The sequence below is a fragment of the Coenobita brevimanus genome, chromosome 110 (genome assembly GCF_032717465.1).
Source record: "Coenobita brevimanus isolate Jiangsu-jjx chromosome 110, ASM3271746v2, whole genome shotgun sequence".
Classification (NCBI taxonomy): domain Eukaryota; kingdom Metazoa; phylum Arthropoda; class Malacostraca; order Decapoda; family Coenobitidae; genus Coenobita; species Coenobita brevimanus.
In genome coordinates this window covers 11,690,870-11,715,542 of record NC_137063.1, presented here as the reverse complement: position 1 = coordinate 11,715,542, position 24,673 = coordinate 11,690,870, and the positions used below count along the sequence as shown (strand labels likewise).

The following is a 24,673-nucleotide window of genomic DNA, read 5'->3' as shown; positions in this document are numbered from 1 at the left end:
CGTACCACACTTTCACACATCTACTACCACACTCCACATCACCACACAACACCAGTCACCACTATCATTATCACCACTTCTTAACATATCTCAAAGTATCTACTGTCATTCTCCATATCACTGTACAGAAGAACACCATCATCATCATCATTATCATTGAGTATGCTCTAAAAGGTAAATCCACACTGATCATTACCACAAAACAGTATTATGCACAGTCCAAACACACCCACAACCTCGCCTCACATCCCCACACTACAGCACTATCATCACTCAGTACACTCCAAATTATCTTCCACCATATACCACATCACCACTATACACAAACCAAAAACATCTACTGCCACACACCACAACATCGTCCTAACACCACAAGACACGGCAGCACACCTCACCACACTTTACACCACCAGCATAACATTTCATCACTTACCCTGAGCTCCGAGAGTGAGTTGAGTGCTCTGGTTGGGAAGAGTGTGATGAGGTTGTTGAGGAGGGATAGTGAGCTGAGAGTATCGTTGACACCCAAGAAATCCTCTTCCTCTAGGGACTGCAGCAGATTCCTCTCCAGGTTTAGCGCCGTCAGGGAATGTAGGTTACTGAGGGAGGCTGGGGGCAGTGAGGAAAGAAACGTTTTATTGTTGTTGTTGGGTTAGGAAGAAGGAGGACAGATATAGTTGTCTGTGTGGTTAGAACAGGGGAAGGAAGCAAATGAGGGTGTAGCTGTTTGAAAGGTCAGGTTTAGTTGACTCCATTAGGAAAGGGAAAAGAGGGAAGGCTTTAGTTGTCTGTTGCATAAGAAAAGGAAGAAAATATAGGAGTGTGCAGTATTTGAAGAGACTAATTCAATCTCCTTTCCTTCAATCATTTAGCTTCCTCCCTACATTACAAGAGCTCTACAGAAACAAGCTACTTAACCCTTTCAGTATAATGACGATGTGTGTTTGTTTGTGTGTGTGTGTATGTGTGTGTGTGTGTGTGTGTGTGTGTGTGTGTGTGTGTGTGTGTGTTCTTACTTCAGAGTACTTTTCTCAGCCAAAGAAAACTCATCGTACAGAAAGGGTTAATGAAGACTTTATCCAACCCCTACATTACGAAGCTGGACCTAAGGTAAGTATGATCGGTTGGAGATAGCAAGATTGACATACAAAAATGTTAACATAATGAAGAGGTAATTTCTAAGCTGAACTCTCTCTTTCTCTCTCTCTCTCTCTCTCTCTCTCTCTCTCTCTCACCTGGCCCTATGCTCCTGATCTGGTTCTGGGCCACGTCAAGGAACGCGAGTGCTGGCAGGTCCAGGATGGCTCGGGGCAGCTGTTCCTGCTTCGTCCCCTTCAAATTCAGGTTCTTGAGAGTGGCCTCCAGACCCGAGAAGGCTCCCTCGCTTAGAGATAACTCGTTGTCCGAGAGCTGGTAGGGGGTGAAGAAGGCTTAACATTAATACCTATCGACTGCACGAGGAGCATTAAGGATCATAGTTAAAATTTACCACGTCTCAGCCTTCCCCTATAGTACGACACACAACAATGAAACTACACCCAAGTCCTTAGTTCAGCTCCTGGGTGAACAAGCACATAAGGGAGAAACAAGCTCAATCCACTAGTATGGGAATAACGAGATATGATGTGAGAGACAGTGTGTGGCTGCAAGTGAAGAATTAGGTCAGGTGTAAATTCCTGAAGAGAAGCATTTTTTTATTATATCAAGTAAAAAAAGCACAAAATGATGAAACTCTGAACAGCCTTTACCTTGAAGAAAAGGGCTTCATTCTAAGTGGCACAAGACCTTCGCAACACAGTTTTCCCAGTGATTTATTACAATTATGACATCTTGGTGTTCTGTTTATGTTATTCAGATATTCCTAGCATTGATATACCTATAGTTGCCTCATTAACGTCAAAATGGATCAAAAAGTGTCATGTGCAAATTCTATCACCAAGAAAAAGGCGCTATGTAGTTCGTATGCCGTCCAGAATGAGAGACTAAGGTTACGTGTGTGGTGCTGAAAGGAGTCATTCTTTTTTGTTCACTCCGATGATGTATTTACTATTTCATTCTTGCTGCTTCCACACGATAGTATTCAACTTGGGGAGAGAGACCAGGGGCGGGATACTCGAACATATTTCTGATTGAATCTCTGTCGTAACTGATTTGTTATGCAGGAAGAACTGGAGTCATGGGGATATTATGCACTGTCTTTTCCTCATACTTCCTGCATAACACAGATATAACCTAGGATAATTTTTCTCTCGTAGCTGAGATTTGCTGTTTGTAGGAGGGACGGGAGACCTGGTAAGACTTGGCCCTTTCCTTTACTTGTCCCTTCTGCAATAACGAATCCAGGTTACGACAGAGAATCGATATAATTGAGTCCCCCACCCCAGGACTGTGGAAGGACCTCTTCATTCCGTGTATGTACAGCATATCTTGTGTTATTTTTGCCACAAGTCGGCGATTTTATATCATGTCATTAGTAAACAGGCTGGTATAAGAGAGAGAGAGAGAGAGAGAGAGAGAGAGAGAGAGAGAATATAAACAGTAAGACAAAGTACCCAGCAGAACAAAGAGAGAAAGAGGATGCGTAAGTGAAATACAGCCACCTGCCAAGAGTGGGGAGTTAAAATAAAAACTGTGATTGTAGTAACTGTGTTTTGAGTGTGAGAAGAGAGTAACGATGGTAAGGCTGTGGGGAAGTACTGAGAAGACACAAGGAAAGATGAATGACAATAATATGTTTGGGGAGATGCTACGCTACGCTAACCATGAGAACATAAGTTTGACAGGCCACACAGTTCACAGGGTTCTAATCAACTATAGTAATTCTTTTGAGGATATAATTCTTCGTCAACCTCACAGGCCAGCTGCACTTTTAAAAACGAACTTTACCTTTTTTTTTAATTTAGATTATTTATCATCCTGTGCATGTCCCAGCGCTGTGGGGAATGTTGTTGCTGAAGGCCAAACACGAATGAGTAGGAAAAGGCAAAATGAGATATTGTTTTATGCATGATACAGAAGTTATCTCTGTCTCTGTGCACTATGAAAACAGTAATTGTTATGAGAAGGAGACAAAGGCAAAGCAAGAGGGATAGTGTAAACAGTGAACACCTCAGAACAACATGCACAAATGATACATATTTATTCGTGGGTACAAAAAAAAAAAAAAAAAAAAAGTCCGTGTGAAAACATCAAGAGAAAAAATAAAAAGCAATCAGCGACACAGCAAAGCAATAGGTACTGAACGTTAATTCTTCATCATATACAAGTACTGCTCGGAATAATCTAACAGTTCACCCTAAAAACTGTCTGCAATATGTTGGAAAGAAAATGGGAAATACTCTTCAACACAGGGGTAGTTTATTAATATGGACACATGAGTACCACGAGGACTTCATAAAATAATTTCTTAATAATAATAATAATAAAAAATTGAACTAATGAATGTTAAGGTGGAAGTGGATTGTCACCATTTTTTTTTTTTTGTTGCCTCAAAAAAAAAAAAAATATATATATATATATATGAGGCAGAAATTCAAGGATATTCGAAGCGAGTTACAATCATCAGCTCAGTGTTGTGTGTGTGTGTGTGTTTGCTCTTCCAGTATTTTAATTTTGTCTACTCTTCCTTTAACTCATCCCCTGTTCATCGTTAGGTAGAGTCACTGTCTGGTTAGGGAAGGTCGCAATTTTGTGGCCGTTATGGTTATGTTTCCCAAGTGATATCTGTTGACCAAAAAAAAAAAAAAAAAGAAATGAAACTTTGAAAAAAAAAATAAATAAAGGATCTAATGCTGAGGTTCACTGTCTATAGGAGCCAACTGATGAGAAAATTTTGAGGATATATCTAAAACCGGGATGACGTTAGGCGGGTCTGCATAAATTTAGCCAGAAGGGAGAAAGGTTAATTAGGGCTGTCACTGACCCTCTGAGGAGAAGGCTTGGTCTGGCAGTGGGTCTCTCTCTCTCTCTCTATCTCTCTCTCTCTCACACACACACACACACACACACACACACACACACACACACACACACACGCAAACAAACAATTACAGCGCATTTCTAAGCATTAATGTTATTACCCCCGCGAGCAATGAGAGTGAGTTGAGCTGGGGCGGTGGGCCTTGACACTAGCAAAGCCACTAGTTTCTCCTACACCATGCCTTTGTATGTCTCCCCTAGTTCACGTTGCCTCATCTAGCATGCTGGGGAGGGGGTGAAGGAAGGTGGGAGAGAAGGTGAGGAGAAAGAGAAAAAGAGGGAGGGTGAATGGGTAAGGGGAGGGGAAGGGATAGAGAAGAATGACAGAGGAAGATTAGAAGAAGGAGGGGTGGCGGCAAGGGGTGTTATAATGGTGGGGAAAATTGGGTAATGAGAGAGAGGGAGCGGGGGAAGCGGGGAAAGATAAGAGGTGAGGATGGAATGAGTGCAAAGGGAAAGTGTGCGGGATCGGGAAAGAGGGGAGGGGTGAGTGGAGAGAGAGAGAGAGAGAGAGAGAGAGAGAGAGAGAGAGAGAGAGAGAGAGAGGGAGGGAGGGAGGAGAGCAATTTATACTGTGGTGTAAGTGAACTCTCTCCACATGTATGAGCCGTCTCTAATAGGCGTCTTATACAGATCCTACATCCTACAATTTCCCCACTCATATAATAAATACTCTACATAATGACTGCAATGAGCATGTATCAGTCAGACTTGTTTCTCGTGCTTGAGAAAACATAGCATTATTTATGACAAAGTAAGATCTTATAATAATAAATCCACAATGACTGCAAAGACAGCATTATGTTTGTCTATCAAGCTGGTAACAGCCCCGCCCTTGAACAAGCAATTAAGGTCTGTTGATATAATTGGAGCTACGACGGCTTTGTGGCTGTGGCATTCCCCTCCCGGTCTGCAGTGCCTGAATTCGGGTTCAGTTCCAATTGTGTCTTTTCCTATGCTGACATATGTTCACACTTTGCTGGTGCATGCCAGTGACGTAACCTACAAGCTTTAAGACATCCATACATATCCAGTACAGCAGATAGGCTCTCATATGCACTATTCCCCCTAACAGACACCAGTATGGGAAAGAGTTAACTCCGACTGTTATTCTCACTCCGAGGTAGCCAGTCCTGCAGTAGATCTTTGTGCGAACTAATACACATATAAATGGCACTTTGGAAAAGAGGGTAGTGACTCAAGGGAATGAACCAACAGAAAAATGAAACTAATACTGATTATGCAAAAATACATAAGTGAGTCTGAGGAATCCAAAAGCTGCCGGAGACCTTGATGATAATCCAGAATATCAAAGAGTGAGACAGGAACACAAACCAGCAAAGGTGAGAGTGAGTGTGGATCAGTCATGGCCGGAGGTGGGGGTGGGGGATCCTGACTCTTGCATACTGTGAGGGGCGGCTTACAGTAAAAGATCTCGAGGCATTTGTCGCTACACATTAACAACCCATTCTCCCACCACACACCCACTCCCTCGTAAAGGTCATTTACTGAAAAATTAACTGACAGGAGCGTCGGAAATACCTCTAAAACTACGGATTCCAGCCTAAATACTTTTACCCTATTTATTTCCAACTATGTATTATGTATATTATTCTTGTTTTCTCCTGACGATTAAATTCAGCTTTAGCAATATTTTGTAGAGGAAGAGTTAGAAATAGTTTCTAAAAATCTCTTCACAATCACGTCTCCCTAACCTGAATAAAATAGTCTAGATATAGAAAGCATAAAAAAAAAATGGATTCAAGGAGATCAAACTTTACATTTTAACCCGTTCAGCCCGAATGACGCAATTATCACCATCTTATTAACATCTTCAGACGATTTCATTCAGCTTAGGACAGACTATTAGAACTGGAGGGATTATGTAGTCTTCCTTCACTCCTTCACTGTCAGGTAGATCTTCTGAGCTGAATAAAATCGTCTGGTGGCATGAAGAGTATAACAGAAGAACAGCCTTAGATATCATCATAGCGAAGTAGTTAAGTCTACACAAGTCAAGCTAATCACTGACAGATAATAAGTCATGGATAAAATGCGTGGATAAAGATTATTTGGTGGTGATGTTTGGAGTGTGTGGGATGGAAGGTCCGGTATAGAATATAAAACAAGGCCGTCCACACCACATCATGACTGTGTGTGTGTGTGTGTGTGTGTGTGTGTGTGTGTGGCCCCTCTCTCCCCTCTCTCCCCATTCCTCTCCCCTCTCAGTCCCCAGAAGGCATGGTCAGGCACGCCAGTAATAAATTTCCTTGAAGTTTTCTCTTTGATTTTCAGCATGTATTTGTGTCCCAGCAGCCTGTGTTAGCCTCTCTCCTTCTGTCTGTCTGGTTGTTTCCCTTCCTGTCTGTCTGTATCTGAATTTCAATGTGTATGTTTGTGAGTTCTAATCTCTCTCTCTCTCTCTCTCTCTCTCTCTCTCTCTCTCTCTCTCTCATTTTCTGCTTCATTCCTTCTTTCTGTCTGTCTGACTTTCAATATATATATATGTTTGTGCGGCCTAATACTTCCCTCCGTCCCTCCCCTTCTCTCTCTCTCTCTCTCTCTCACCTTGAGCGTGGCCAGCCTGAGTCCCCTGAAGGCCCTGTCCGGCACTGAGGTAATGAGGTTGCCGGATAGGTCCAGGAGCCGTAGACTGCGAAGACGGGCCAGGGCTGGAGTGGGCACCTGGGCTAGACGATTATCCTGGAGGTTGAGGTTGACTAGCTGGTCCTCCAAGCCTCGGAACGCACCCTCGCTGATGTTGTAGATGCCGCAGGATGAGAACTGAGGAGGGAAGAGAGGAAAACAGATGAGAACTGAGAGGGAAAGGAGGAAAAATGATATGGGTTAGCAAAGGAGACAGGAAGGGAGATAAAGGATGATGATCCAGAAGACAGGTTACTTAGGGAAGAAAATGATGGGTAAAGTAGGAGATGATGAAGGAAAAGCATAGAGAAATACACAGGTAAATTTATGGGAGAAAAAAGAAGCGGTACTCGCGGGAACAGGTAATACAGAAAGATATAGAAAAAATAAGAGAGAGAGAGAGAGAGAGGAACACTGCTTTATCCAAGGACTTCATATATCTACTCACTTATGCTATCTATCTATCTATATACCTAGGCTGCTTCCCCCAAGGAAAGGGAGGTAGCCGAGACAGGACGACACACTCCCCATTTACTCATCCATTCAAACACGTTCATTCGCATCTTAGCCCCAAAGGGGAGAACGGACAGATCCTCACCGCACCACACCGCACAAGGGTCAACTGCGCAATGCAATCAGTGACATCCGCAGCAGGGCCCGACAGCAGAGCTGGTTTACCCCTGCCACATCATAACAGACCCATTCCCTTACCCGCACCTGACCTGACTAGCTGATCAGACCAAATGCGGGAGAATATCCTCTCAAGGCTGCGTCATCACTTATTCATTCACAATTTCTCTCCATTTATTTCTGTCACGCACAGCCACTCTTCCTTGCTCAACAGAAATCCCTCTCGCATCCAGCGCTCTCTTCACACTGTCCATCCATCCTATTCGTGGTCTTCCTCTCAGCCTTACAAGTCTCACATCAGATCTAGTTATCTTTTTCACCAATCGCTCATTATCCATTCTCTCCATATGCCCAAACCATCGCAACACCCTCTGCTCAACTCTACCAGCCATCTCCCGAACAACTCCAGTTCTCCTTCGCACTTCATCATTTCGCACTCGATCCATGCGCGTCACTCCACACATACTCCTCAGACACCTCATCTCCATTACATTCAAAGTTTTCCTCTCTGCTACACCCATATTCCACGTTTCAGCCCCATATAACGCAGTCGGTACACAACACCCTCATACAACCTTCTCTTTACATCCATTCTAAGCGAACGACATCTAAACACTTTTTTCATTCCTCCCAGCACCTTTCCTACTTCATTTATTCTAAACTTCACTTCTGCATCTATTCTTCCATCCACAGCAACATGTGACCCTAGATATTTAAAACACTCTACCTCCTCAAGCAACTCGCTATTCAAAGCTATATTCATGCCCCTACCATCTACCAACCTCACTTATGCACAGAGGGAAAATGACGTGTTGTACTTGCTGGATGAGGATGGATGGGTGAGGGGGAAAGGCCTGTGCGAGGATACGAAAAAGACACAGGAGAGTTGAAGGAAGAAAGGAGTATGTACTGTAGTGTAGGGTACCGTTGTGGAGGGGAGAGGGGAGAAGACATGAGGTAGTTGGGAAAGGTACCGTAGCAGAAGCAAGTTGAGTAGGCAGGTAGGCAGGTAGGCAAGATAGAGAGACCGTTTACCTTCACCTACTTAGCGAACATCAACCTTACATATTATTTAAACCTGTTCTACACGCAGCGTCAATAATGTGGTTAGTTTCTTTTTATCCGACGGGAATGTGTCACTCTTACAACCTGAAAACCAAGTCGTGGGTGAATGAAATTTGATGAAGAATGAATCTCTGGCTGTTAATCTAATCGACCCTCCAGTTAGGTTACATTTATCCATATCTTGAACTGAATGGCGTCAGGAATCTTCGTCATGTAGGAACAAAATGTGCTATAGATGCTCCGTCTTATTTTAGTAACGGAATTACTAACAGACGATGTGGATATAAATAGAATATAAAATTGACCGGTTAAAATTACAAAGGTCTCCCCCCCCTTCTCTCTCTCACACACACACACACACACACACACACACACACACACACACACACACACACTGACTCACCTGTATATTCTCAATCTGGAGTCCATCAAAACTGCGGTCATTAAGGACGCTGATCCTGGTGTTGTTGACGTAGAGCAGGTCGAGGGGCACGCCGGGTGAGCGCTGGTGCAACACAGTCATCAACAGAGTGAAGTTGACTGCGCTACACTGGATGGACAGCTGGTTCTGCAGGTTATACGCACACAGGCATGACCCGTTCAATTCCCGTACTTCTCTGGGCCACGGACACTGTGCCTGCACCGCCCACGCCACAGCCAGCACCAGCAGGAAGTGTCGGGTCCACCTACTGAACTCCTGGCTCCTTATGGATGTCCACTGCATACTGAAAGTAAATGGAGACAGTCTGAGAGATTGTGATTAAAGTCATTCCCTTTGGTAGTTACATAAACTGCACGGCAACAGAAAAGCATCATACTTAACACAGACAAATTTGCTGCAGTGGACATTAATAATACGTGCTGACACACATCATCCCCTTCATTATGACAGCCACACAAAATAGCTAGTCATATAAAACAATTACCATACAAACATTACCAGACTCTCTTCAACAACATCCCACCTCCAGACATTCCTATATTAAAACGAAAAAACGCCTATATGCCCATTTCACTTGCAAGACAATACAATGACTTGATCAAAACACTGCATTACAAACCCTCCTTCCTGACGCCCATCCATCAGAGATGTCCGTAAACAGAGATGATCAAGTTCATCTCGCTAGACTTACATCAGGACATCACGCAACCCTCTTAAGTTAAAAGCTTAGACATGGTTTGGGTAGAATCACAGACGACATATGCCCAATTTGCAGAACAGGTCCACACAATAAAACACACATAATAGGGGATTGCACAGCACATGCTGCATTGAGACGCAGACACAGTATCAACGGTGTAGGGGACCTATGAAAAAAAAACAAAAAACATAGAGGCGGTTGCTTATCTGCTGTTGACGGGTCTGCTTAGTCAGATGGACCCAGGAAGCAAAACCACAGTTATGTCTGCCGCAATAGTCAGACAGAAAGGGATATCTTATACTACTGTATGGTATTAACGGTAATGTTATATATCAATGAGCAGTTGTTGGTGTTGTTGTTGTTGCTGAAACTCAGTTTGTCTGGCAAAGCAGACCCGTCGACCACAGGTAAGTAACTGCTTCTATGGGGTCGTCCTACACGTACAATGCAGTGCATACATAAGTCGTGTGGGGATCCGGCAGTCCCTTGTGGTAGACAGCGTTTTACCAGGGTCGGCCCAGGATCCTTCCCATGGCGAGGTGCAGGGAAATATAAAGAGGTTTGGCTCTCAGGTAGACGCCGCAGCTGCTTCACGCAGGACGCACAGCGCCACCACGTGTGGGCTCCTCGTCAGTGCCTGGATGATCACTAATAATAAATTAACAAAAAAAAAAAAAAATCTACCCTCAACAGTGTGAAGTTTTAATATAAGTAGCCAAGATCACCAGACTACTGCTGTTAACAGTCACATAATTTCCGTTAACTGATACAGGCGAATGTACAGCACATTACATGGACACGATACAGTCATGGTTAAAGAGAGTGAATTTAAAATAAGCATAGTGGTAAGATAGTATATTTCACGCAGATGAGATAAGTAGTGATGAATATACTGTGACACATTCCATGCAATGATGTCCTTTCCTTATTTGTTCTAACAACCGTCAAATGATTTAAATTCAGAACAGACCTGACCTCTCGTTGTGAATGGTTTAAATAATGGAGGTAGCTAGTCTGTGACCTATGCACAGGACACAGGGAAAACTACCGGGCCTCGCTCACTCTGTGGAATGGGAAAAATTACATCACCGATGCTTCATTATCCGAAGAACTGTTTAGTAATTAATAGGCACTGAAGCTCGAGGGAGTGAGGTTAAGCGAAGGAGACTGATGTTCCATAACCTCGAAGTCACAGTCATGAAGTTTAGCCATGGTAACTACTTGCTACATTTTGGGTTGGTGCGTTACCCTGAGTGAATCACTTCTACAGGTCTAAGTAGCATTCCCTCGTTATGGTATGGTTTTTATGCAAAACATCCATGTCTCTGTGCCATACAAGAGAGCGACTGTCATCATTATTTCCAACTGGTGGGACGGATCTGACCTTTTCAGCAGGGGGATGGATGTGTTGCCAAACCCTGAAGTGTCGTTTATAATTCAAGTAGAAACTGAAGCAATTAGCTGTCATCAAGAATTAAAATTTGGCCATTAGCTCTGTTTCGCTTCACGAAGAACATAATGTCATTGGAAACGCTGCATCTCAAGCTTCGTGTTTTGCTTTCAGCAAAATCGGAATCCAACGCAGAGACTATTCACACATACCAAGCATATCGCTGATAATGTACTGTTATCCATAATGTGATACGCACATGTGCCTGATGGTCAGTCGTATGATATGACGGTATCGTATCATGGATCCCGTTGGTGATTATGGAGGTACGACAGTTGATGGTTTCCCTGAGCGAGAGTCGTTTCCAAGTTTATTGTGGCCGCACTGGAAACCTGGCAGACCATTCTTGGCAGCTGCGACGAGGAAGCATTATACTCTTCACCTTCCAGCACGAGGACTTATTTAGTATTTTATGTTGGTTAACGCCAGACGACTTTGTCCAGCTTCGGAGAGACCATTGGCAGTGAAGGGGTTGGAAATAATGCCGATCAGCATCACTATTAGGCTTATCCTCTTGGCTAACCTCTGGTGTGTTAGTTTGTTTGCTTTCTTTTTGCTCTTTCTTCATCTAAACAATGAATGACGTAACGGACTGCCATTTGCAAATATACCAAATCTCAGCTCATTCAGTTTCGTGACCACGAAAAGCTGAACGAATAAACAATTCCACTTCTAACTTAAGTAAGATTTATCAGGAATAGCTTTTGCAACACAGCAACAGTGTCTCTTAATCTACTAACTTTTCATCTGCTCCCAATTCTTAAGTTTTTGTACTCTATTAATCAGGCTAGTTGGGAATCTGTATGGGCGCCATAATAAAGTTATAGTTATCAGAACAAACAGGTAAAGAGTGAAATGTGGTACATGAGAAAGCGTGTTGAACGGATGCTTGAAAACTAAATTGTGCTCGCATTTGCATCAAGTATGACGAGTCTTGCCTGGAGAATTCGCTGTATTTCCACCAATAATATGTCTGGGAAACAATTGAGACAACCGGAAATAATAGTGCAGCCAACTCGTGCCGTGTGTGTGTTGGTGCTCACACAGTCATCAGTGCCACTACATTTACACCACTCTCTCACACCCACACGAACAGCACGCACTGATGTTTGTCCACTTAACCATTTTTAACCTTTCACTCCAGTGACGCATTTTGCACTTTATGCCTGCAACAAACATACGAGTTTTTCCTTTAACTTAGACAGGAGTTTCGTACTGACTGGGTTAGTGAACTTTATGTCTAGGTTCTCCAGTTTCAAAAAAAATCTCTCCAGAGCTGGATAAAATTGATTAGTGGCAGCAGCAGCAAAACATAAAATAAGTCATCGGTCTGAAGGGACTAAGGTATAACTACCGACGTTATCGATGCCTGTGTAAAGTACTGTAACTATGATAAAGACAACTACATTCTGATAATCTGCATATTTATTTGGTGCAAATAAAAATGCTGCTGTATGCAACTGATAGCAAAGAATATGTGACATTACTGTGAACTGTGAGACTAAGTACGGGTAACAGACTAACATTATGTGCTAATACGGTAGCTTGGTGTATTATTGATCTGCAGTGTTGTTCAGTCCTAGTAACATAGAATCCTACACCAAGCAGGAATCAGAGTTATCATAGGTTAATATTACTAACTACAAACTACACCGAGATAATTAGTAATCCATAAAAGAATCTGTGTTACTTCCAGCAAGTTTCTGTATTTATTACGCTGTCACACATTTCTGAATAAACTATCTTGCCACATTCTACCATGTCTCATCCCCGGCATACGTTTTTAGAGCATGAAATATTTGCACAGCTTTGCTGTAGGTATGATTTGCTTTGCACAGCGCTGTGGGGTGCAGGTGAGTTGGGGGCACAGCACTTGTTATGGGAGAGGAGTGCTTGAATACGGTTAGGTGTGGGACTAACCTCGGCCTCTTCCCACACCTCGCTATGTTTAAGCGGGGTCGGGGTCACACAGGCAGGTGTACTCACACCGTCATTACCGTACAGTCACTTACACATGTTAATGACAGAGTCTTCCTCCGCAAAATACAAACATCCGGCATTAGAAACACTGGAATCCTCTAATACTGGTCTGAGTAAAATCCATGACAGGTGGAGGTAGTGAAAGCGTTAACTACAGCAAAGTCTCGATTTACAGTACACAGATCAGTTCCTAAAACCGTTTGAATTTTGCCTGAAGGAAACTCTGATGGTACATTTTCTCTGACAATTTTCACCTTCTCCATATCACAGGCCTACAATAATAATTTTGATCAATCAAAATATTGGCATTAGGAAAACGGTAAAAAAAAAAAAATAATAATCATGTATTAAAATACAACGAGAAGCAGCCCTCACAGAGTGTAACACCTGCTCTCATCAGCTGATTTAAGGGCTGAACTTTTGACCTTGCCCTGTGACCTTGACCATTGAAAAATTACTCTCAAAATAGAATTTATTCATTCGTGCAAAACCCTTGACCATTCTTAATCAAAACTTTAAATTTATTCAGCCCAGTGACCTTGGCCCATGACTTTTCCGTGTGACCTTGACCTTTGATTATTCACCAAATCGTTTATCTATCCATGGTTTAACCTGAACCCTTCCATGAAGTTTAGTTTACATTAGACAGAAACGGTTTAAGTTGATCTTGCCATGTGACCCTGACATTTGTTCTGAAAAACAATAGGTCAGTCTTTTGGGTGATCCTCAACTCATCCACTGTTTGATCCGAATTCTGACTAAAAAAAACTTCGGTTACATTGTTAACACACAGACAAACGGGTCTAACTTTGCCCTTGCCCTGTGACCTTGATTTATGACATTGATATCAAAACTGACTCACTTCATTCTTGCCTGACCTTTAACAGTTCCACCAAAAGTTTGGGTCAAATTAATTAAGAACTGCTTAAGATGATCTTACCCGGCGACACTGATATATTAAACCTTTTAATTGTGACCTTTATGTCTGACATTCTCAAAATCGAATCCTTTTGTTTTTGCCTTATCCTCAGCCCTTCCACAAACTTTGGTCTAAATTAGGTAAAAATTGCGTAATAGATCTTGCCATATGACCTATATCTTTGACCTGTTGTTCTGAAAAATAGGTTTACTCATTGGCTGACCCTCAACCCTCCCACCAAGTTTGGTTAAACTCGAACCAAAATAGTTTGAGTTATTTTGCTATGAAACGCGCGCGCGCGCGCGCGCACACACACACACACACACACACACACACACACACACACACACACACACACACACACACACCGAACTTTGACCTTGACCTGTGACCTTGACCTTTCATTGGTTGTTCTCAAAACAGAATCATGTCATTCTTGTCTTATCCTTAACCGTTCCCCCAAGTTTGGATTCAATTAGACAAAAACTGTGTTAGTCGATGCTGATAGGTCAACGTTTGTCTTTATCATGTGACCTTGACCTTTGATTGGCTTCCTCATAGGTTGACTTTTAACCCTTCTACCAAATGTAATCAAAATTGGTTAAAAACTGATTTATTTTGTTCACTCGCACTCACGCAAACAAACAAACAAACAAAGAATAACACAAACAAATAAACACACACACACACACACACACACACACACACACACACACACACACACACACACGCAGCTCAAAACCTAACACCCGCTCTCTCTCCTCAAGAGCAGTTATAAATATGATAATGAAAACAGAGGTAACCTAGAGGATACCTGAGCCTTCTAGATAAAACAAACTTTTACATAATCAGTCTCCTACACTTATACCCCGATTAAAGACAGCCAAATCACACATCAAAATGACAGCGAGGAGAGAAAAAATAATGCCTACAAGATTAATACTGCTCTCAAGAAATCAAAGCACTTAAAGAACGAAACGACCGAGGTGATTGGGAAAAAAACAAATTATTTACTTTTTGTCTTGAAAGCTTGTCTAATTCCCGCAGTGAGTTGCAATGGCTGTCGGAAGGTTTTTGTCGAGATGAATATCGTTGTGTAAGAGATAATGGGCTATAACGGTGTGGCCGAAAGTGAACGCGGGTAAGAGCAAGGTCGTGGTATTTGGGAGATGGTGTGTGCCGTCACTGAGAGAGAGAGAGAGAGAGAGAGAGAGAGAGAGAGAGAGAGAGAGAGAGAGAGAGAGAGAGAGAGAGAGAGAGAGAGAGAGAGAGAGAGAGCAGAAAAAAAAAAAACTAGGACCGATCAGAGAATGCAGTACCGTGCCCACCAATACGCCTCACGGCTGTATATTTGAATTTGCCCTGTGACCTTGACCTTCGACGGACTGTTCTCAAAATCGAATCGCCTCATCGTTGCTTTGCCCTAAACTCTCTCACAAAGTTTGGTCTAAATCGGATCGAAATTGTTGAAGTTGCCCCTGCCATGTGACCTTGACCTTTGACCCGTCCCTGTGACATTGACATTTACTTAATTATTTTCAAATTACTTTATTTACGTCGTAATATGAACCATTCCATAAAGATTGGTCTACATCGGATAAATTTTAAAAGTTGGCCTTGCCTCGTGGCCTTGAGTTTTGGCATGTTGTTCTCAAAACTATGTGTCAGTCCCTTTTCACACCCTCAACCCTTCCAACAAATTAGGATTAAATTAGATTAAAAGCGTTTTAGTTATTTTGGTTACACACAGACACCCCGGCCCAACTTTGACTTTTCACTGTGATCTTGATCGTCGTCCGATTATCCTTAAAACTGACTCACTTTGTTCTTGTCTAATTCTCATCTGTTTCATCAAGTTTGGTCTAAATCGGATAAAACAGCTTAAGCTCCCTTGTAAGGTAAGAATCTGACCTAGTTCTGAGACCTTGACCTGTGAACTATTCTAAAAAAAAGGGGGGGGGAACTCCTTGGCTAACCCTAAACCCTTCCACTTACTGTAGTTAGCTGAAAGCCAGAAGAAACCTTTCAAAAGTATTTTGTGTACTCTCTCTCTCTCTCTCTCTCTCACACACACACACACACACACACACACACACACACACACACACACACACACACACACACACTCACACACACGCGCGCGCCTGTAAAACATAATACCTGGCCTCACGAAGGTATAACAACGGAAAAGTGTGTCAAGCTGAGGACGGGTGAGTGAGTGAGGAAGTGCCCAAACTATTTCCTGCTGAGAGGTAAGCTGCGAGAGTAAACGAAGCTCTGGACAGTACGTGGTATTACCGTGGGTTACTGTGGCTCTCTGGCGCCTATTCTTTACCACTTAGTTACGCCTCTGTCACGCTATCATTACCGTATTTTGTATGACGTTGATGCAGACTGTGTCGAGGTTAGATATATTTAAGTAAAAGACGCAGGAATATCAAGGTGTAGTGTGAAAAATAAATCGTTAATAAAGATGTGTAAGAAACTTTACTAAGCCAGGGAGGATACGACCCAAACAGAATGAGGGAAAGGCTCATATTTCAATCCTGTCTCTAGTTCCTCTTCTTTACCGATAAAGCTATTTCACCGTAATATTTACCCGTCCCCGCCTCGGAGGGGCTCGGGGACTGGTACTGTTTTCACTCGTTTTGTCTGTCTGTCTGTCTGTCTGTTAACAACTTTAAGCGAAAACTACTGGTGTGATTTTGACTAAAATTACACGGATGATGGGTTATGCTGATCACCTGATTTAATTTGGGGCCAAATTGGTCCAAGGCCCAGGCTGTAAGCTCCAAAATGTAAAATTTAAAAAATTGTTTTTTCGTCATAATCCCTTTCAAATTCGTTTTATCGACATGAAACCAAAGCCTAACGGTGCCTCTTTCAAATCTGCATCCTATAACATGCCTCAGTATATCAGGGGGGTCACCCCTAGTTAGCGGTCGGGGGGTCAATGTCAGGTGGGTCGGTCCTAAAATTTCAAGTGGGCATAAAATCGTCAGTTTTCACCCGATTCACTCCAAATTTGGTATGTGACATCTCTGACTATACTCATTTTTTTTTTTTTTTTTTTAATGAGGCGAAGATGCACTTGACAGGTTGCTGATGACTGGATGAATGCAACATGTCCGAATAACATTTACTAACCCAAATTTCCCCCTCAGATATATGTTGTCAATTAATAATGCGGACGAGTAAAGAGATTATGAAGTAATGTTGCATTCAGCCAATCATCACCAACATGTCAAGTGCATCTTCGTCTTGATAAAAACGACGGAGTATAGATATCCTGTTGTGTTTATACGTCAGCACTAAAATGACTGCCGGGGACGGGTTTGCTGTGCCTTGGCACTGCTTCTTGCTTCTTCTTTGAATTCTAGAGCTATGCTTTCAATATTGTCGCAAATGGCATAACATATGAGCAAATTTCAATGTGCTGCAGGCTGATTTAAACTTTTAAGAAAGAGGTGCAAGGGAGCCTCTTAGATGAGAAGAAAACAACCCAAGGAGTCAAGAAGGCTTAGATTAATGCCTATCCACTACATGAAAGGCATCAAGACAGACATTCACTTTTTGCAAAGACACAGCCTTCATCCAGACTACGCCACACAACAGTCGAAGTCCCTTTTCAGTTCTAGGTACGAGCAGGTTGGGGCGAAGAAGACCTTGCCCAAAGATCTCATGGCCAACCCGGGAATTGAACTCAGTGGATATCGAGAGCACACCCTTGAAAGAGAAGAAAGTTATTTATTGTGTAATTGCCTATCAGACTCTCTCTTCCGTCCTTCTTTATCATTGCATCAATGTATTTCATTTAATTTCGCGTTTGTCTTACCCACTTCCAGTATGTCTATATATTACTTTCCTTTCGAATTTCCGCCCGTACTAATTTCTTTATATGAGAGTGTATGTGAGTGAGGTGGAGGGGGGAAGAGGGAGGGGGAGGCCGAGGATGAGATGGAGGGATGGGGTGGAGAGGTATATGAGAGAGGGGGGTGTGAGTTGGGAGCAGGGCAGTAAAATGGCGGGGGACAGGGCGACGTGGAGGCGATTTGTTTGTGGCCACCCCGAACGGGATTGAGGCGTCTGGCAATAGATAGATAGATAGATAGACTAATTTCTTTTTTGCTGCCTTCCCACATTCATTTCCTTTCAAGTTTCTGTCTGTAGCTGCAAACTTTATTTAAATTGTCGGTCCACAGTCATTTCACTTGAGTTTCTGTTCCTGCCTACTTCCTTCTAATACCTCCTCACATTACTGTAATTTTACCTCAAGTTTCTGCCCGTGCTAAATTATTTCCTTTCCTTTCGAGGTTCGGCCATACTTGCCTCAGTTCGCACAGTCGCTGGCCGTGCTCTCTTCATATCTTTTAAATTTTTTGTTGGTAAGTATTCGCTCCATGTCTACCTTTCTAGTTTCTGTCTGCACCAACTTTCTTTTCGAGTTTCTCTCCTTACTCACTTTAATTACTTTCTTTTTGAGTTTCTGTCCTTACTCACTTTATTTACTTTCCTTTTGAGCATCTTCCCGTACCAACTGCCTTTCCTTTCGAGTTTCTTTGTGTAATAACTTCACTTCGTTTCATAGATTTGACCATAATCAGATATATTTCCTGTCAAATTTCTGTTCGCAGTCACATCACTTCATTTTGAGACTTAGGGATTTATGATCATGGCAAGACCGCAGAATCGCCCGTAGATCTCTGAAAACGAAAAGGTTAATAATTATGAAAAATGAAGCCACCTCTTCACACTTCCCAGCTTGATTATTCCCATACTGTACCATGGGGCCTTTTATTTCTTTCCAGCCAACCTGTGAACTATATTATATGGCTAAAAGAAGGCCTCGCAGACTCAAGGGATTAATGTGAATATCCACTAATCCCTTCAGGACGATGACGATTTTCTTTTATTTTAGTCTTCATTCAGTACTGACGGACCATTCCAGTCTGGGAAAGATCTCTCGTAATGAACTGGGTAAATGACCAACAGGATGATTGCTTTTATTGAGGTGATTGTTAAGACAGGCTTAGTACTGTACCATTTAACTTACAAATTTAGATAAGATTTTAAAGATATACCGCCGTCTTCTTAAAACTGAGGGGATGAACGTGTATATAAGCTCCAGATTTATGAAGAGTGTGAGCATCAGATATGGTCAGCCTGAATGCCCCGGTACACAATGCAAAATGGAGGCAGAGAAGTCAAATGTGTTTATTGAAATGGGAATTATATAATCTGAGCTTGTCTACACCTCCGCACCTTCCGTATTTAGAGCCTGGCCCATACCACCAACTTCAGAGAGTCTTCAAGCAGTCTGAGTCACGGTCGAGGCACAGTGTCTGGAAGATGTAAGTGATGATCTAAAATTCTATCCATTATAAATCTGTAAAAGCTGCATCGAAAATATCATTCCCCACCTGCTACAGATTTGTGAAAGCTGCCCATCGACAAACTACTTCACTATAGAGTTGTGCGGTAACCGAAATAACAGGCATCTTTACTATTTTGTTGGAAGATAATTTACAGCTGACAAAACAACCTTTTTAATCCGGAATAGTTGTTCTAATTCTATTTCATTGCTTCCAAACCATCTTATCTTTGTAAAAGCCAAGGCAGTGTTGGGGTTAGAGGCAGTCTCCATGATTTCCTTCATACCAAATGCTTTGTCTATGCTGAATATAATCGTCTGAAGGAAACAAGAATAAAATATAAAATAACAGACCGAAGAAGACAACGAATGCTCGATCTCGACTAATGAGTGTCTCGCTTGGTTTGACTTTTCTACGATATATTGACCACATCTACATACTAATTTCCCACGCAGTACAGTTAGCAATAAAAATATCTATCGGTACCACAGCGTTTCAGAAAATGTACCTGAACGATATTTCTCGTTATATTGTGGTGTTTCTGGTAAATTTAACAAAACTAGATATTCAGTTGCATGTCAAAATACTGTATGTTACTTTAAACCCTCTAATCCCAATATCAGATGATTTTCTTCGCCTGATATCTAATCATATGAGCTTACGAGATAATTGCTGGTACCGTTGTTATTCTTATAATTAAGACCACCCTAGTATTTCATCCCAGCTAACACTCAGCAATTATATTTAGCCGTGAGGGAGCGTGGGAACCTGAGTGTTAATGACCAACACAGTGGTACATAATATCCTGCTGAGTGGGACATACAGTACGGTATATATTTAAAATCGCCTCGTGCAGGTTTACAAAATGTATAACACAGCTGGGGCCTCCATACTCTTTTTGCTGTGTGTATATGAGAGGGAAAATTATGGGTCAAAGGTCAAGACGGCAGTGACCCAGTTTACATGACCACGCCTTCCCGCTGAGAGAGAAGGGGCTGTGGGGTCGTATTTATAAAGGAACCTAAACAATTTACGAGATAAACACGTTTTCTATGGCAGTTAACTATTTGGCTCAGGGGCCAAATTTATAAAGGATTCTAACTTTTTTACGTGAGAAATAAGTCATAGCAGTCAATATCACACATAGGCTACTATTGTTTATATAATTCTTTAACTCTAAAATTCACTTTGATTCGACAGAGAGCTGTCTGGCAACTGTACAAGAAAGCAAAGCATATATACAAACAATCTTCTTCACAACATAAGCTTAGGAGTGTTTATAAATACGTCCCTGGTTGTTGCGTGTCTCAACCATCGAATCACTTGGGCAGGTTCCGTGCCTGCTCCAGAGGGAATGATTAGTAAAGCGTTGAATAATGTAAAACACAAGGAAAATTATCAGGTGTCGTATAGACTGGTTCTTAAAACTGAGTAACTAAATATACATGTATGTATGCGTTACAGTACATGCTATATATATAGAATATCTATCTATCTATCTATCTATCTATTATATATATATATATATATAGCGCTCACCATCCACTCACTCAATGCAGTGCTGCTCTCGGATGTCTGCCCTGTCCTCTCCTCCATCCGTCTTTCCTTCCATCTTTTTCTATCTTTCTTTCCTTCATTCTTTCCTCGTCCTTCTGCCTACGGGTAACTTTACACTCCCTCTTCTGTCTTTCATTCCTTCATTCTTTCCTCTTCCTTCTGCCTGTGGGTGACTCTACACTGAGTGACAAGCCAAATGGTTTCCTGTACACCAGGAAACCATTTACTATGCTGGGTGGTAACCATATAACCAAATTTCGGCGCCTGGTGGTTTAGTGGGTAATTATTGTGCTCCAATCGGATTGAGCCGGTGAAGGTTTATATCCATGGGGTGGTTGGGGTTGATTGCTCATTTAATGCCACTCAGGGATGAGTAAGGTTGGTCACTCTCATCTTAAATGTCAGGACCAACTGCCTAGCCCCGGGCTCCTACGCTCCTCATGGGGCAACGTAGAATTGGATGATGGATGGATGGATGGATGGATATATATATATATATATATATATATATATATATATATATATATATGCAGAGAGAGAAAGAGACAGACAGACCGATAGACAGATAGACAGACAGACAGACAGATGAAAGTAAATAGAGAAGAACACCAGAAGCGACGCAAGACATGTACAGTAGTTAGTAAGCGAAACTGTGAAGGAAAATGTCAGTGAGAATGTAAAAGACTGCCCGGCACAGACACGCACATATAGCTAGTCAAAAAAAAAGAAAAACAAAGAAAAACAAAACTCTATAAACTTAAGGAAATATGAAGGCCAAACCAAATGGAAGACAGTGGCCCGTATTCCCATCGGTTAAGGAAGCTCCCTAACACCTCTTCCATAGTGATTTATTTTTGGACATGGGTAGTTTAAATCTTTTTGTATGTTATATATGCAGAGAATAGAAATATTGGAAGAATTTATATAACATCGAAGAGATCAGTAAGTTGTAACAAACATAACAAATCGCTTAGGAAATGGTGTTAGGGAGCTTCCTCAACCGGAGTCAAGGCGTTGGTATGTAAGACTGTGGAAGAGAGACAGATCCCAAACAAACAGAAAATACGTTACGAAAATACGATGAGAAAACTTACGACAGCGAAAGACATGGAGTTAGTAAGCGAGATTTTGGGTAAGAACTGATAATGAGAGTTAGAAGGCTTGAAAAGACAGGTGCGGCATAAAAGTCAGAAATGAAACAGAGAAAATGCTATGGAAATAAGGTGGGACGAAAGCCTACAACAGAGAAAGACATGGGGGTCACAAAGGAGATTTTGGGCGAGATTAGGAATGAAAGACTGTGAAAATACAGAGAAGAGAGAAGTAAACAAACAAGGAAAACATTGGGAAGATAAGTGAGAAGATCTGTGACAGTGACAGAGATACTGGTACTAAGCGTTAAAGCGATTGCATAAGAATAATAAAGCAAAACAAAAAGAAAGAACATAAAAAAGCATGATAATAAAGTGAGACGGAGCGGAGGGTTGTAGGCCAATAAGTAAGGTTTGTTAAGGGAGAATACGAGTGAGAGGGCGTGAAAAGACAGGTAAGCATACAGTATATAGACAGAGTAAACATACAAAATAATTTGAAGATAAGAAAGTCTGTAATATCACCAGATGAGAGGTAGGCGAGATTGTGGTCAAGTATACGAGTGTGAGAGCATGAAAGAGGTAAGGCAAGAGTAACCCCCGGAGAATCATTGTAACGACCACCACCTGTCACGAAACGCCGAAGTGATAGTGGAAAGGCGGTGATAATGACTGATAGTGAAGTGTGATTGGGTACGGCACATGGTATTTTAGAAGGGAGTGATGACAGATTGGCACCATTAACCACCTCAAAACGATGTGCTTTATATTTTATTCTTGCCACCGCAAAACGATTTGAAACAGCTTTGGGGAAACCACTCTTACTCTTCATAAGGAATGAAGAAATATATATATATATATATATTTATACATATATATATATTTATACATATATATATTTATACATATATATATATTTATACATATATAACGGCCATACCACGTTGAGTACACCTCTTCCCGTCCGATCAGCGAAGTTAAGCAACGTTGGGTCTGGTTAGTACTTGGATGGGTGACCGCCTGGGAACACCAGATGCTGTTGGCATCCCTACGTGTCAAGTGGGGTTGGTGGAGGATTAGTGCCCCTCCCTGTAAAACAATTAACTCTAAGCCGTTGGCCACCCTGTCTGGGATACATGGCATCTGGCAATTTTTTATATATATATATATATATATATATATATATATATATATATATATATATATATATATATACGGTATACACTGTAGAGAGGGAGAGATGGACAAATGTACCCTCAGACACTCAGGTCAATTGTGCACCTGAAAATTTAGGGTACCAGTAAGGAAATCTCCAGATTATGTGACATTTCACCACACATTCAAAACCACTTCCAACTGCTTCATCAGCCTGTTCAAAATCTGAGGGACATCTGATTCAATATTTATTTTTCTTTCTGTATTTTTTACCTTATTTTTCAGACAACAAAGCTTTCAGTCATTGCTGGCCCACCCCTCAGTTTTCCCCCAGTTTTCTCGCCACAGGCTTCTCACTTTTTTTTTTTTTTATGCTCCGTTTTCTTTAGCGTTCCTGTTCTCCGAGCTCCTCAGTTTCCCTAACTCCCGTTTTCCTCAGTTCCCCAGTTTTCCCAGCTCTCATTTTATTTAGCCCCCAATTCTTATACAGCCTGCCGTTCTGTGGTCCCTGATGTAGACGTCCACTGTTCTAAAGCTTATTAACAGTTGTGTTCCTTTAGATTATGCCCTTCCACCAACTCTTTCGCTATTATTGGTAACTCATCCTTTCACTCCTCCACTCGCTTCTTGATGTGTTTGTCGCAACTATGTGTATATCAGTCACTACGAGATCCACTGCAGCACCGGCCACATTCCTTGCAGGGAGTGTGACAGTCAAATTAACACTTCCCCATGATGGGTATGAACCAACACAGACACGGTACAACCATAACACTGGCAAACGAACGAAGGACAAACTACTCTCTCAGTACACCACTATCTGGGTTTCCAGCCTCAGGCTCTGAGCATTTCTGTGGGCGAACCAAGTAACCACTGAACCAACGTGGCTCCATTCACCACAACAGTCACTACTAGACCTGCGCAATGAGGTTATGGCACTTAATTTCTGATTGCCGCTTAGGCATAGATCTATCTATCTATCTATAGCCCGACGCCCTAATCCCGCAAAGGGTGGCCGCAGACAAAACGCCTCCAAGTCACTCTGTCACTCACCATTTGACTCCCCTCCCCCCAACTCACCCCCCCCTCCCTCATATACCTCTCAACTCCATCCCTCCACCTCATCCTCGGTCTACCCCTCCCTCTCCCTCCCTCCACCTCACCCACATACACCCTCTTAGTCAGTCTTTCACTCTCCATCCTCTCCACATGATTGCGTAAAAAACGTGTTTTTGTTGACTCAAAAGCTTAGTTTCTCCATTCTCTATTGGGCACAATCTTCTAGATGTCTCTCCATGTGAGATAAAAAAGTCAGTTCTTTGATACATTTTATTACTCTCGTTGTCTCTTTTTCTTACGATAACTCTTGCGGATATCACGATATTGTCTCTTGTGAAATCAGCTTCTCCGAGGTCGTTTATGTTGAGTCTATTTTTTGCTTTATTTAATCCTGCTTTCTTGATGGTTGCAAAGTGGTCTTATTCGCTTCTGTATGGAGTATAGCTCGTATGTATAGAGGTTCACTACATACACCTACTGCTCTTTAAAACAAGATGAAGGCTTCTTGCCTCAGCTCCCCTGTTCTGATTCTTTTTTAGTTTCTCTACCATTTCTTCAGCGTTGGATAATTCTGCTATATTTACTGTCGCTATTACAACCGACACTGTTCCTCTGAACTCCGCTTAAAC

The 24,673-nt window shown here is 42.0% G+C and overlaps 1 protein-coding gene and 1 non-coding gene across 2 annotated transcripts in view; one reads left to right on the top strand and one right to left on the bottom strand.

The window, feature by feature from the left end:
* The window catches only part of LOC145417496 (uncharacterized), a 107,474-nt gene that overhangs the window by 58,832 nt on the left and 23,969 nt on the right, over window positions 1-24,673 (bottom strand). The window contains exons 3-6 of the mRNA XM_080286204.1: window positions 8,723-9,044; window positions 6,547-6,762; window positions 1,236-1,410; window positions 434-609 (exon numbers count right to left, since the gene is read on the bottom strand). Coding sequence (XP_080142330.1) covers window positions 434-609; window positions 1,236-1,410; window positions 6,547-6,762; window positions 8,723-9,044 — 889 coding nt within the window. The remainder of the gene's footprint in view (window positions 1-433; window positions 610-1,235; window positions 1,411-6,546; window positions 6,763-8,722; window positions 9,045-24,673) is intronic.
* On the top strand, window positions 22,757-22,875 carry LOC145417702 (5S ribosomal RNA). The gene has a single exon (XR_013900564.1). It is a non-coding gene; the product is annotated as a 5S ribosomal RNA (ribosomal RNA).